Genomic DNA, 16,151 nt, shown 5'->3' with positions numbered 1-16,151 from the left:
GTCGGTATTAGTGAAACATGGCTGACAGAAGATGATAAAGCTAGTGGGATTGAATGCGATGGGTATAGCGTGTTCAGGAGTGACAGGGTGAATAAAAAGGGGGGAGGAGTGTTATTGATGATAGCTGATGAGCTTCAGCCAAGGAGTATAGAAGTTGAACTGCAGGATGGGGAAAAAAGCACATTTGAGGCGGTTTGGTGTGAGATACAATCTAGCAGAACAAAATATACAATTGGGTGCTGCTATAGACCGGGTGATGGAGTGGATGGTGGGAATAGTATGCATAAGCCAATAGAAGAAATGAGTGGAAGGAGGGTAATTATTATGGGTGATTTCAATTATGGTAACATTGACTGGAAAGAGGAGAGGGCACATGGGAGGAAGGAATTGGATTTTATGCAGTTATTGAGGGACAACTATCTACGGCAACATGTATTGGAAAATACCAGGGGTCAGAGAGTGCTGGACCTAGTAATTGCAACTGAGAATGTAGCTGTAACGAACATGACCATGTTGCCACCAATTGGTGAGAGTGACCATAAGGTCATGACTTGGGAGGTGGCTAAAGGAGTCGAATTTACAATTAAGACAGGGTACATGTGAAATTACTGGGCTGGTAAGTATGACAAGCTTAGGTGTGTGCTTGGCTCAATGCCATGGCATGTAAAACTGCAAGGGCTGGATGTTGATAGTGCATGGGAGGTGGTTAAGAACTGTTTGCAGGAGGCAATGGTTGACTGTATACCAAGAGTCCGAATAATAAATCAGGTAGGGGTTAAATGGATGAATAACACTATTAAGCTTGAGCTGCAAAAAAAGAAACAATTGTGGAGGGAATTTAAGGAGAAGGGTGACCATCAGGTGCATGAACAGTATAAAGCTCAGGCCAGGATGGTAACAAGGGTGGTAAGAAAAGCAAAAGCAGATTACGAAAGGAAATTGGCCATGCAGGCTAAAGAGAATCCCAAACAGTTTTTTCAATATGTTGCAAGCAAAAGGAAAAATGCTCATGGTAGAATGATCTTAAAAAATGCTGAGGGTAGGGAGGTAACTGAACCAGTCGATGTTGTGGAATTACTGAGCGAGCACTTTGCAAGAGTATATCATCCAGGTGGTGACTTTGCGGAAATGGAAGAACCAACAGCTTATACTGGAGTTGTGATAAATGAGGTAGAGGTAACTAGTCTATTACAGAACCTCAATGTCAATACATCTGTGGGATTGGATGGTATACCAGCTCGTGTCGTACGTGAAGCGGCCAAAGAATTGTCAGTGCCCTTGACCATTTTGTTTAATTTGAGCCTCAGGACTGGGTCAGTCCCAAGGGGGGTGGAAAGAGGGGAAAATAGTTCCACTGCACAAAGGTGGTTCCAAGGCTGCTGTTGAAAATTACTGGCGAATCAGCATAACAGGAATCTTTATCAAGGTCTTAGAGAAAATAGTCAAGAGGAAAATACAAGATTGGATAGAAGAAAATGGGATACTGTATCGGGGACAGCATGGTTTTGTGAAGGGTAGGTCATGCCTCAGTAACTTGCTCACGTATTATAACACAGTGACGGCTGAACTGGATAAGGGTAATGGGTTTACAGTGATTCTGCTGGACCTTGCTAAGGCCTTTGACAGGATACCACATGGAATTCTAATCAGTAAATTGCAGCACATGGGAATGGACATAGGGTTGGTGAGATGGATAGGAGTGTGGTTGACGGAGAGATATCAGAGAGTGGTTTACTCAGGAGTAGAGTCCACAAGACGGCCTGTGACTAGTGGTGTACCACAAGGATCTGTTCTTGGACCACTGCTGTTTAATTTGTTCATAAATGATATAGGAAAGGATCTGAGAGGAACAGTTCATTTGTTTGCGGATGATGCGAAGTTGGGTAGGGCAATAGTGAATGCAGATGACGTCAAAATTTTGCAGGATGATTTGGATAGATTGGAGGTCTGGGCTAGGGAGAATGGATGTCAATTTAATGTGGCAAAATGTAAGGTTATGCATTTTGGGGTGAAAAGATTGGAGGCAGTTTACTGCATTGGTGGAACCGTGCTCCAGGAAATTGATGAGGCACAAGATTTAGGAGTGTTGGTGGATTAGGAATTGAAATTTAGGGGACACATTGCAAAAGTGGCCAAATCAGCTCATCAAATCACTTGGTTGCTGAAGAATACGTTGACAAGCAGAGACAAGCAGGTTATTGTTCCTCTGTATCGAGCCTTGATAAGACCTCATCTCGACTACTGTGCTCAGATTTGGTCACCTAGGTTTCTTCTTGATGGGGAGGAGGTGGAGAGGATCCAGAAGCGAGTGACCAAGATGATAGCAGGTCTGTGGAATGAACCATATGAGAACAGGTTGAGGATTTGTGGGTTGCAAAAATTGGTTGATAGGCGGAGGAGGGGAGATATGATTGAGACATTCAAATTACTGAAGGGTTTCTATAAAAATTAATTCAGAAGATATTTTTGAGAACAGGGCTGGTTGTGGGAGGACTAGGGGACATCCATGGAAACTGGGCAAAAGTGTGGTTAGTAAAGGTGTTAGAGCTGGGTTCTTTACTTTTAGAGTAGTGAATGAGTGGAATGCGCTCCCCGAGTCTGTGGTGGATGCTGTGACAGTGAATGAGTTTAAGGCGAGGTATGATAGATATGTATGAATGTCGAATAGTTGTGATGAAAATGATTTGGGGCCTCCCTCGATGAGTCTAATGACTCCCTGGAGTTGCCCGTAATAATAATAATAATAATAATAATAATAATAATAATAATATTAGGCTATTTATTTAATAGGATATTGATATAAAATCTATAAATTCATATTACACAATTAATTTAAAGTGAAATTACAAACTTACATTACATTTAATGACTTTTCTGTTGCTGAGTACTAGTAGAAATTTGCTTTATAGAAGGGCTATAATGTGTACATTTTAATGCTACACAGGCAGTGCTCAAATCATTGCTCAATCTATTTCTCCCCCTTTCGATTTGATATTATTTAAGGCAGAAAATAGAGTTTCACAAGAGTATGTAGATGAGAAAATTGTCAGAAGAGCTTTAGCAAAGATTTTAAGAGCATGAAAGTTTTCGGGAAGGCTATTCCACACGCTTAGAATTTCACAGTCTGAATTTTTACGCACGGTATCATGCAGACGTTCCCACTCAAGTTCTTCTAATTCATTTCTAAGAGCAATAAACTTTCTTTTTCAGACAGGATTACACTGGAAGTCAGCTAGTTGCATTTCTAGATCTTTTAAATACAACCACTCAAAGCCATCTAATTTAAGATCCATGAATTCTGTTTCATCAGGATACTTTATGAATTGGATTGTTTGTTCCAACATTCGAAATTGCTCAAATCTAGAAGAAAACTGCTCAGTTACTGACTTTAGAACTTCGATTGGTTGATATACTGTTCACGATTTTTGAGGCTGGTTTCGTTAAAAAATATTTTCACTCTTGGGAAATACTTAAAATTGTTACTTTCTAAATCACATTGAAAATTTTGAGTTTATTCTCAAAGCTCTTGATTGTGCCAAACAAAACATCGACAGATTTTCCGAAACCTTGCAATTGTATATTAAGTTCATTCAGGTGCGATGAAAAATCTGTGAAAAACATCAGCTTACTGAGCCAAGCAGAATCGTTCAACTGAGAAAATTCGTGCTCCATGCCCTTCGCATTTAAATATAATTTAATTTCATTTAAACATTCAACAAACCAAAAGTACTTGGCCACGACTCAACCATCGAATATTATTGTACATTAATAGACCATTGTACACTGATTCAACTTCGCTTAAAAGTAAATTAAATTCTTGTTTGTTTAAAGCCCTGGCAGCAATACAATTAGTTACCTTTGTCACAATTCTCCTCACATCATCCAAATTCTTTAAGCCTGATTTTGCACATTGTGTCTCCTGATGTATAATACAATGGAAACAAACCAGGGGATGACCAACATATTCTGTAAATTGTTTGATAAAACCAACACTATGGCCAATCATATTAAGTGCACCATCAGTTGTAATTGAAAATATTTTCGATAAATCTATTTGTTTCTCATGGAACAACACAGTTGCATATGTCTTTACCTGTCGTGTTTTGAGGTAATTTTCTAACTTTATCAATTCCTCATGCATAGAATCACCGTGAACATACCTTGCAATAATAGCCAATTGAGCTGATGACGTAATATCTGTAGTTTCGTCGAGACAAATGGAAAAACAATGGCATGAGTTCAAGTCTTGTTGTATTTGATTTTCAATACTAGCATTCATTGAAATAACTCTGTCTTTAATAGTATTCCTACTTAATGGTAACTCTTTCATGTGCTTTACAATAGCTTCCTTATTATGAAAGTCCTCAAATAAAAATGGTGCACACTTCACGAAAGCTTCTTTAATATAATCACCATCACTAAGTGGTTTCCCATGTTCAACAATAGTATGTGAAATACTGTAACTTGCAGCTACTAAATTTGAAGGTCCTGAAACAAATTTAATTAAAGTCCCTGATTGTGATTCTGCCAGTTTTAGATGTTGCGATATGTACTCTTTGCATTCTTCAACAGTTTTTTTCAAGGAGCTATATGTGCTTAGTTTCAAAATATCTTCTTACATTCCAAGTTCTACTCACAGATAGCTCACCACACAATTTATAGAGAACTTTATCGCCTCTATCAATAACACCATATTGTTCAGTCCAGGCATCTTGGAAATTTCTTTCACTTCCTTTCTATGATAATTTTAGTTTTTTATTAGTGCTAGCTTCCAGAGACGTCATGAGGAATTATGTGCCTATAGCCAGGAAAGAAAATTGCGCCATTCTAAAAAAAAAAAAAAAAAAAAAAAAACTTTAAAAATCTCAATTTTTGCACCTATGTAAAATTAGCGCCTATGGCTGGGGCCACATTGCCCATATCCTCACTACACCTCTGCTAGCCTGCCATTGTAAAAGGGTTCATAAATTAAAAAAGAGCACAATTATATACAGCGGTAATGAAGCAGTAATAATTAATAAGAACTAACAATTACTGGAAATTAATTATCCACCAGCAACTCAAATTACTTAAGTGGCAGACCATGCAAGACTACCACTACTTCTTTCAGCAGGGTTGCCAGATTTATTACCATATGTTTGTAGTAACTGTGTTACGTTTTACTCTCTATCATGCTACTAAATAGCAGCTATTTAGTAGGTTTTGTTGCAATGTCATCGTAAGTTGTTACTGTTTGCATTATTTAACAAAATTTACTGAATTGATTGCAACTATAAAAATGTTTTCATTATTTACTCAGATAAATTCAATATTTAATGCTGCGAATTATATTTTCTGTTAAAGTGGTTTTAAATATGTTTAGAACTTGTATATTACTCAGTCGAGAGACTTGGAATGCATGCATGAACAAATTTCACACAGAAGTCAAATGAAAACTTTAAGTTTATAATATATAAAGCACGTATTTATAAGTTTGTATCATATAATATTCATAATAATTTTTATAAGTTTTTATATCATATAACTATGCAGAAATTATAATGATTAAGAAAGAAAATGTAAACTTAAAACGCTCGTTGTTTATATGCTAGTTACAAAATAAAATAGAAATAAGCTAACTGCAAAATAAAATAGAAATAGGCTAACTATAAAATATAATTCTTTCAATGAAGCGAAACCTACCCTCGCCTTAACCCCCCAACTGGCCACAACATTTATAGACGTCGAGATAAATCTGAATACGAAGCTCTCAAACCCATTGAATAACATGGATAAGAAGTGCAATTTGGTGTCACTATTTCATCCACATTGGCTGGTAGGGAGGTTAACTGAGAGCGATCTTACACGATTTATAGCAGTTTTTTCATCAGAATACCAATATCTTTCAACATCCAAGGTGTGTCACCTGAAACCCTCAAGTGTGTCAGTGCTGACACGCGTTTTATAGGTTCGCCATCACTGCTGTAGATGGTTATTTATTACTGGAATTTGAGAGCTGTTTGTATGGCTGTTAATTCACAAGTGAAGTTTGAAGCTATTTTGCCAGCTGTGGTTTTGATTTGCATTTCCTCACCTCCAGGTAGAGTTAGATAAATCCCTGAACCTCCTTGGTTGAGTACTTCATCAGATGATCCATCAGTGTAGGCAATGACATGGTTTGGATTATTTAAGTGATGTATAGTGTCAAGTCCTTTTCTTTTATTTTCTTGCTGTGAATCCTTTTTTGAACAAGGTTTGAAGAGATTTAAGTTTAACATTGTGTTTTTTGATAGAATAGTGAAAAAGAATGGCTCTTTGCTTATTTCAATGGATAGGTGCTCTAAAGTCAAGTTGTTTTCTAATTTCTTGATCATATTGTAAAGTAGATGATCTCTTTAGTCTAGATTTTCTTGTCCAGGCATCGAAAGTCCTGAGTCAGGTATGGTCCTATTGGTGGCTCCTGATTCTGTTAGTGAATTTAACTGAGTATGTGAAGCCCACACTCTTGTTGAGCTTTTAAATTATTTGTGGATAAGACTGATCCTATGATAATTTTTGCTGCTCTTCATTGTACTCTGTCAAGTTTTTCTTTTGAGTTTGTAGGAGCTGGAGTCCAGATTGATGAGGCATATTCCTTAGTAGGTCATATGAGTGAAATATATATAATTTTGAGTGTCTTCGGTTTTGCAACCCCACTTTGTTCCACAAACCTTTTGATGATATTAAGCTTTTTAAGAGATATTAGCTTTATTAGATATATTTGTAATATGAGTTCAGTGGCTAGGGTTAGGTCTAAGTATTTTAGAGACACTGTTTTTTCTTTTGGTATTATATATTTTGATTTGAGGGTTGTAATTGTGTCTATTTTTTCTATCAGTGGAGAAGATGCTCAGTTTTGTTTTTCCTGAGTTTATCTGTAGTTTAAGTTCCTTTGCCCATCTTTCTAAGCCTTTTATTGAATTATTTAGGACTTTTTCAGATTGTTGAGGATTACTGCTTATGTGCCAGATTGCTATATCATCTGCAGAGCATGCTATTTTTGTGTCATTTATTATATGAGGATGGATATTGTTCATATAAATGAAAAGTAGGAGCGGGCTTAAAACAGAACCTCGTGGGACTCCAGTTCAAGTTCAATGCATGTTGGAATAAATTCCATTAACTTTTACTTTCATTTTTCTTCTTTTCATGAAATCTGAAATCCAAATTATTGCATTCCCCCTTATTCCAGTATAGTATGCAATTTTTATTAACTTTTGTCTCCAGATGAGATCCAAGAATATTGCTGTTGTCTTCTTTGATAGTTTTTCTTGAAAGCCATCTAAGACTGATTGGCAAAGATAAAATAATTGATCTTCTGCACTGTGTTGAGACCTGTATGCAGTTTATTAGAAGTTGATCTTGTTATTTTCTAAGAGCCAATTCATAAGTCTGGTATGTATTATTCTTTCGTTTAGTTTACAGAGAGTGCTAGTCAAAGCTATTGGTCAGTAGCTGTTACAGTCACTAGGGTTTTTGTTAGGTTTTAGTAAGGATATAACGACTAAAGTTTTCCAGATTTTTGGTAGTTTACCTGCATTTCAAGAGGTGTTAAATATATTCAGAAGGCAGTTTTGGAATATTTTTCCCATGTTTTTAATCATATGTCCAAAGACCAATTCGGTGTGTCAGGATCAATTTGACTAATTGCTGTTTCTAATTCTGTCATTATGAGGTCCTGAGTAAAGATGTCTTCAGAGGGATAGGTTCTGGATTGTATTAGCAGCTGTTTTGCAATTTTCCTACACTTTTTTTGTCTTCTTTGTTGTATTGCAGCTTGCTTGCATTAGAGTAATGTTTGGCTAGTAAATTTGCCATCTGTTTGTTTATTGCTGCTGTATTGGTTCCTGAGGAGACTGTGTTTGAAGAGTGATCAGTATCCGGAAGTGTTGCGTTATTTAATAATCTGATGATGTTCCAGTGTTGTGGGTCTTTTCTTGGATCTAGTCTATTGCAGAATTCTTCCCACTTTTTTTGTTTGCAGTTAAAAATTTCATCTTCTATGTTTTGAGTTAATTCTAGTAACTTCTTTCTGTTGTCTTCTGTATTTGTTTTAACTGTTCATTGATAATATCTCTTTCAGTGATGATAGTATAGATATTATGATCTTTCCAAAATGGAACCCAAATGTTTTTCCTGAGACCTCTAGGAACTGAATTTTTTGCAGCTTTCTGTGTATTGTTTGTTAGTTCTAGCAGTTGCTGATCAAGTTCTTTACTAGTAGGTGTGCCAGTGCAATATGTTTCTAATAGTTGTATTTAGGCCAATTTGCCCTTCTGAAGTTCCAAGATCTCTTTGTGATTTTTGGTCTAGCTGCATATTAATGGTTGTGATAATAGGTCTATGATCACTGTGGCATTCTTTAGTATTTTCCACTGGGTAAGACTCACAGTTTCATAATCTACTGCTGTGATGTCTAATACTGATTCTGTGCCTGTTATTTTTGACAGATATGTATTTTGCCTGTTGTTTATGATCTTGAGGTTAAGATCATCAATTATGTTTTCTATTTGTGCTCCTTTCCGATATAGTTGGGGGAAGCGCCAAGTTGGGCTTTTGGCATTTAGATCTCCTAAAAGGATCTTTTTGTCTTCTTAGTTTGGATTTTAATAAGAAAATAGAAGATAAGAAAAGATAGAAATAAGAACAATCCTCTGGATTGTTAATAAGAAAGATGAAAGTAAAATGCAAGCTGCAGAGATGAGATTTTTAAGAACAATTAAAGGACACACAAAATAGGACCATATAAGAAATGAAGACATCAGAAAAGAATTAGATTTTTATAACATAAATGAAAGGGTCAAGGAATATAGAGAGAAATGGAAAAAAACATCTATCTAGGATGGAAGATATTGGGCTACCAAAAGAGATGGATAGATATAGACAAAAGAGAAAGAGAGAGAGAGGAAGACCAGTAAAACTGGAACAGACAAATGCCTAATCCATGAAGAGAAGTAGTAGTAGTAGCAGAAATGTATTTCTTTCGGTTGTAATTCATTGTGTTTGGTGAGGAAGAGATAAAAAGGAAGTGGCACATGCAGTGAGAGATGACAGACTTGCAAACATACCACCCACAGAGAGGGAAGTCAGTCTCACATATGCTCCTGTCTATATGTGGCCTCAACAGTTCCAGTTCCTCCTGCAGCCATAGTATTTGGTTTCTCTCCAGACACAAACTGGCAAAATACATGGTGTTGCAGGATTTGTCGCTAGCTGATTGGGAAGCCTCCAGGTTCGTTCAAGTGTGTGTACTAACTAGCAACCGGCCTGCAGAAATTTTACTGCTGTACCCTCAAATGGGAGGTCCCTCCCTCCCCCCATTTTGTGATACCCTCAATGAGAAGGTCATTGAGTGTATCACTCTCACTGCATGTGGGAAAACAGAAACCAGAACCCTTGCTCTACAACCAAACATTGTTGCAGATACTTCAGGTCTCTAATAAGCAAAGTGGTAGTATTTCACTGGGTGATGAAATATATCTACCCCCTTAGAGATCTAGTTGGCATTTCTTCCAAATAGGGAAGATATACATTTGGGCAGCAATGCATGCCAGGTTTGCCAGAGCCCCATTTGTGGAAATAGGCTATACTGCTGGAATGTGGGGATGACCCAACTGTGAGAGTCTATATATTGTGCATCAAGAAACCTTTAGCCAAATATATGCTGCTCTGTATAATATTCCATTTACCCCATATAACTGTCAATGGGGGAGGGACCTGAACTCCTCCCCCTTTTGAAAAGCTTTTCTGTGAGCATCTTGTCATATACCTTTTCCAGATCTACAAAACTTAAGTAAAGATCCTTATCTTATTCCCATGATTTCTCAACAATTTGTCAAAAAATGAAAAGACAACCTCTATTTGGCCTGAACTTAGCTTGTTCTTCTTCAAGTTTCTCTTCCACATTTTTCTCAGCCTCATTTCAAGTATATGTTGGCATAAATCTTATCTAGAACCACTTAGTTGAGAAAATCCCCAAGCAATTCTCACATTCAGCTTTATTCCCTTTTTTCATAGATAGTAATTATGGGAGCTCTATTCCAATCATCTGGAATTCAATCTTCTGACCAGGACCATTGAATTATGCAGTATTATTATTATTATTATTATTATTATTATTATTATGTGACACCTCCAAGGAGTCCAAAGACTCATTGAGGGAGAGTGTGCCAACAGCATCGAACAATTGTACTCCTTCCAACTACTAACCCCACTCAAACTTGCTTAACTTTTTACATAAGTAGTAGCAGATGACCAACCTTTGCTGGCTTAGTATAGCCACTGCTAAACTTTTATAGCTCCATATTTGAGCATTTTTGGTTGAAAATCACCTATTCCAGCTGCCTTTCCACATTTCAAGTTTTTGATGGCTTTTTTTTACCTCAAGTATTGATTATGTAATCCCGTTTGCATTCATCTTGAAAATTTTCTACTACTCTACTTATATGCTTATTTTGTGTAAACAGTCTTTCAAAGTAATTACTCCAGAATTCTAGGATATACTTATCTTCAGTGTTCATGTCACCTTTATCACCTTTGATTTTCTTTATGTATTATTTACTATTATTTTTTAAAATATCATCCCCACATGAATGGTTGCAGAATCTATAACACACCAGTTCTCTGTGTGTGTGTGTGTGTGAGAGAGAGAGAGAGAGAGAATGGAGAAGGTAATGATTAGCAAAAAAGAATCTACTCATTTTCCTTTTAGTTCTTGAGAAAACATGTTGAGAAGGCTGTTTGAAAGAATAGATAGATGGAATGAAAAATGAATCTGAGAAGTTGGTACAATAAGTTTGAAGAACGGATTGTGTGAGAGAGAGAGAGATGACCAGCAGCTGCTCATGTTCTAACATGTTTAAATGAAAATGAATGAATGGTTGTGGCCTGTATGGTGAAATAGGAAAGAGAAAAATACTTACAGAAAAGGCATGATGCAGAAAACAGGATGTCACTGAGAAAGGCATTGAAGATAATTTCTGACAAGAGATTTTCAGTGCACCATCCCTATTATGAGAGCATTATTCAAAAGTTGGGCATATAAATAATTAGGAGTTGCAGAAGTGAGAAGTACTGTCACAAACAGAATAGAATACCAAACCTTTTGGAGGTTGAGATCACAACTAATGTATTTTTGTCAGGAAAGGCCAGAAATCCAAGAATAAACAGAAAAAAGCCTATTCTCTGATCCCGACTGGAGACTTGAATATTTTTAAAAGTAAAAGGGAGAAAAGTGAGATCTGTCTTACAAGAAATAAGACCAAACTGTGTGTAGCAGTGAAAGTTGAAGTCCACTAAGTTATCCTCACTCTACTAGAGAACAGGAAGGAATAACTGTTTAAGACTTTTGCTATGAAAAATCTTGAAGCTTGAATCATATGTTCTAGATGGGATCTGAACCCTGGTTGTTCAGCATAAATCATAGATCAGTCTTGAGACTATATTAAGGAGTCACTTTAATTCTTAGTAATGCACACTAAATGATTAACTTACACTACAGAATACCTAATCTCCATTTAACTGGTATTAATTATAAATCATTACCTTTTCTTTTTCTAAATCTCTTACAACAACATCCAGTTGAGAAGAATACTGATCTCTAAGAAGGGTCATTTCCTCCGTGTGGCGATCTGATGTTTCTTGTAAGTGAGCCGCCATTTCATCTAAAAGCACTTTTCGCTTTTCAGCCACCTATGAACATACAAACATTCATAATGCAAAGTAAAGAATAATAACATCAAATACAAGTCAACATGATTCAATTAACACAAAAGAAAGTGATTTACATATCATTTTAACCTTATTGGCTTCAATTGCTGAACATTCTGCTGCTGTCTTCATACTTTCTGATTCTTGCAGATCTTGACGAAGTTTTTCTATGAATGCTTGCATATCCTGAATGATAACAAAATGAATTATTAAATTATTATATAAGGAATGCACCAAAAGAAACACTTAAACTAAAATAAGAAACATCAATTTAATTTATTAATATATAACTTAATGTGCAATTAATGAATAAATAATATATATATAGTGTTACACGGTGATCAGCATTCATTTCAGTAAAATTATGGAGACTACAACAGTGTTAAGAATAATTACTTTAATTTCCCAAATACGTCGACTTCCTTTTTAAGGTCATCATTCTAGAGTATACACACACACACACACATATATATATATATTGTGAAAAGAGTTGAATGACTTAAACCGAGAGTTAGGTAAAAGGGGGTTTAATAGTGAAACAAGACTAGTTTCGGCTTACAACAGCCTTCATCAGGTGACATTATAAAATTAAAAAAAACACTAAACACTGAAAGTTAAAAAACTATGAACAACATAGAGAGTCTCTATATATAATTAGTAGGAAAACGTTGTAGTTGTATTTAAAGCTGTTCTTTTGTTTGTTGCATTGTTAGGAGAGTGCGTGCTTGCAGCATCATGTGAACGCCAGTACATGATTACAGCTGAATGACTATCTTGGAGGTTGTAGCTCAAGTTATTATTTAGATGTTCAGGGTTGAGGATGATTTCTCTAGATTCTATGATTTTTCTCTCCAATTCATCATGGCAACGAAAAATGTTAGTAGATCTGTCCCAGCGGACTGTATGACTTGGGGTTTCATCACTAGGATTAGCCAAGAAAAGGATATGGCTTGATAAGGCACTGGCTCGCTGTCTCTTGTAAGCAATGTCCCTCATGTGTTCCTCCATGCGCAATTCAATAGTTGTCTGTCTGGCCAAAATAAGGAATACACAATCACATTGAATTTTGTACACACTAGGAATTTTAAGATGTGATGACATGGTTTTGGGGGGCTTATTAATGAGTGGATTTTTGGAAGTGGAGTGAACAAAATTCTGATATTGTATTTTTTTAGAACCTTGGCTAATTTTTGTGAAACTGAACTTATGTAAGGAATAGATATATTGCCTTTAAATGTATTTATTTCTTCTGTGTGATGAGTAGGAGGATTAAGAAGGAATTTTTCAATAATTCTTTTAGAATATCCATTATGTACGAAAGTAGTTTTGAGATAGTTGATTTCTTTTTGAAGTCCATTTGGGTCATCAAGAAGAAAGTGAGCTCTATGTCCCAAGGTAGAAATTATTCTAAGTTTTTGGGGAGGGAAGTGATGGGACTGACTATGAAGATATCTGTTGGTATGTGTAGGCTTTCTATACATCGAAATTTTAAGTTTACCAGAAGACCTGGTCAGTTTCACATCTAGGTAAGGCAGGGAACTATCAGTTTCTAGCTCTGCTGTGAACTTTATACTTGGATGTCGACTATTGAGATGTTTCAGGAAATCCATTAGGGAATCATGTCCATGGCTCCAAATGAGGAATACGTCATCCACATAACATTTGCAGACTTTAGGTGTTAAAGTAAAGGAAGAGATAGCCTTGGCTTCAAAATCCTCCAAGTAAATATTTGCAAGAACAGGGGATAAAGGATTACCCATCGCCAGACCATGATTCTGCTTGTATATAGTATCTTGGAATCTAAAGTAACCGGACTAAATAATAACTTTAGCTACAACCTCCCAGATAGTCATTCAGCTGTAATCATGTACTGGCGTTCACGTGATGCTGCAAGCATGCACTCTCCTAACAATGCAACAAACAAAAGAACAGCTTTAAATACAACTACAATGTTTTCATACTAATCATGTATAGAGACTCTCTATGTTGTTTATAGTTTTTTTAACCTTCAGTGTTTAGTGTTTTTTTTTTCTTTTATAATGTCACCAGATGAAGGCTGTTATAAGCCAATGTGTTTTACTATTAACCCCCCCTCCTTTTACCTAACTCTTGGTTTAAGTCATTCAACTCTTTTCACAATATGTATTTCAACCGAGTCAATAATTCGTCATATATCTATAGCCTTAATGACGAGGCTTTATTTCTAATACAAAAAGAAACTTCAAGAAAACACTGATTGGGATAGGACTAAGCAACAACAGGTTAGTCTTTCTTAAACGTTGCAAATTCCATGCTGTCTTTCGTAAATTTATTTCCTTCAAAGAGAACATAACAACAGAACGTGCGAAGAGAGTCTATCATTAAGCTAAATTAGACCTACTGGCTGAAAGAATTTCTAATACAAAACGTACTCTCTTTTTTCTGTTCACCTAAAAAAGAACTTTAGCTCAAATACTAGAAAAATCTTTAGATAATGAGAGCTGGCATATCTTTAATATGAACTGTGAATCTCAAGCAGCCCAAATGCAATATGATAACAAAGTAAATCTTATCAAAAATTTGAAACATTAAAAAGAATACAAAATAATAGGAACTTCTCAAACGACACATCAACTTTGACAAAGTCGTAAATAACAAATCTTCTCACATACTTTCAGACGAAGAAAAAAGCATCCTTGGTAGCAGTCTAAATTTTATTCCTACTCCAAAATTTATCCCACAAGAATCACTCCTTACCAAAATAGAAAATCTACTTCATTCCTCCCTTCACAAGATGCAAAACTTCTACGTATTGAATCCATCTTTATTATTAATAATGCAAAACCACCTGCAGATAATATTACTTCAACAGAACGCAAAGCAATTAAGAGATTAAAAAACAACAGAGATATAATTATTCTTCCTGCAGACAAAGGCAATGCAACAGTTATCGTTAACTCTGAAGATTACCAAAATAAGATGCTTGATTTACTCCAAAGTGATACCTACTCAATACTTGAGAGAGATCCAACTCAAAAACTTCAAAATCGTACCAACAACTTATTGAAAACTACCACTGAACTATCTCGAAACGTTCGCCTGTCTCTACACTCTCTCCATCCTCTTATTCCGCGCATATATGGAGTTCCAAAAACCCATAAGGAAAACATCCCAGTACGTCCCATTGTGGAAGGTATTGATTCTCCTACATACAAACTTTCTAAACATTTTGCAAAATATCTCAAATGTTTTTCAGGCAAGTCCTCATCCTTAATCAATAACACAGCAGTCTTTGTTTCATACATTAAGGATGTGACAGTTAATGAAGATGAAATCATGGCTAGCTTTTGACATAATTTCCTTGTTCACTAATACCCCAACAGACGGAGTCATAACATTACTCAAGGACAAGTTATCAAAAAAAATGTTGGCCTTACTTACCCATTGCATGAAGTCCAGTTATTTTAGATTCCCAGATACTATATACAAGCAGAATCATGGTCTGGCGATGGGTAATCCTTTATCCCCTGTTCTTGCAAATATTTACTTGGAGGATTTTGAAGCCAAGGCTATCTCTTCCTTTACTTTAACACTTAAAGTTTGGAAATGTTATGTGGATCATGTTTTCCTCATTTGGAGCCATGGACATGATTCCCTAATGGATTTCCTGAAACATCTCAATAGTCGACATCCAAGTATAAAGTTCGCAGCAGAGCTAGAAACTGATAGTTCCCTGCCTTACCTAAATGTGAAACTGACCAGGTCGTCTGGTAAACTTAAAATTTCGATGTATAGAAAGTCTACACATACCAACAGATATCTTCATAGTCAGTCCCATCACTTCCCTCCCGAAAAACTTGGAATAATTTCTACCTTGGGACATAGAATTCACTCTCTTCTTGATGACCCAAATGAACTTCAAAAAGAAATCAACTATCTCAAAACTACTTTCGTACTTAATGGATATTCTAAAAGAATTATTGAAAAATTCCTTCTTAATCCTCCTAGTCATCACACAGAAGAAATAAATACATTTAAAGGCAATATATCTATTCCTTACATAAGTTCAGTTTCACAAAAATTAGCCAAGGTTCTAAAAAAATACAATATCAGAACTTTGTTCACTCGACTTCCAAAAATCCGCTCATTAATAAGCCCCCCAAAACCATGTTATCACATCTTAAATTTCCTAGTGTGTACAAAATTCGGTGTGATTGTGTATTCCTTATTTTGGCCAGACAGACAACTATTGAATTGCGCATGGAGGAACACATGAGGGACATTGCTTACAAGAGACAGTGAGCCAGTGCCTTATCAAGCCATATCCTTTTCTTGGCTAATCCTAGTGATGAAACCCCAAGTCATACAGTCCGCTGGGACAGATCTACTAACATTTTTCATTGCCATGATGAATTGGAGAGAAAAATCATAGAATCTAGAGAAAT

General features: G+C 36.0%; 1 protein-coding gene across 1 annotated transcript in view; it reads right to left on the bottom strand.

The window, feature by feature from the left end:
• Positions 1–16,151, bottom strand: part of LOC150109188 (GRIP1-associated protein 1-like) — a 434,263-nt gene that overhangs the window by 144,073 nt on the left and 274,039 nt on the right. The window contains exons 14-15 of the mRNA XM_090401821.1: positions 11,818–11,913; positions 11,563–11,709 (exon numbers count right to left, since the gene is read on the bottom strand). Coding sequence (XP_090257947.1) covers positions 11,563–11,709; positions 11,818–11,913 — 243 coding nt within the window. The remainder of the gene's footprint in view (positions 1–11,562; positions 11,710–11,817; positions 11,914–16,151) is intronic.

The sequence above is a fragment of the Typopeltis vanoorti genome, chromosome 2 (genome assembly GCF_054136105.1).
Source record: "Typopeltis vanoorti isolate ZY-2024b chromosome 2, IOZ_Tvanoo_1.0, whole genome shotgun sequence".
Classification (NCBI taxonomy): domain Eukaryota; kingdom Metazoa; phylum Arthropoda; class Arachnida; order Uropygi; family Thelyphonidae; genus Typopeltis; species Typopeltis vanoorti.
This window is presented reverse-complemented; position numbering and strand designations above follow the sequence as displayed.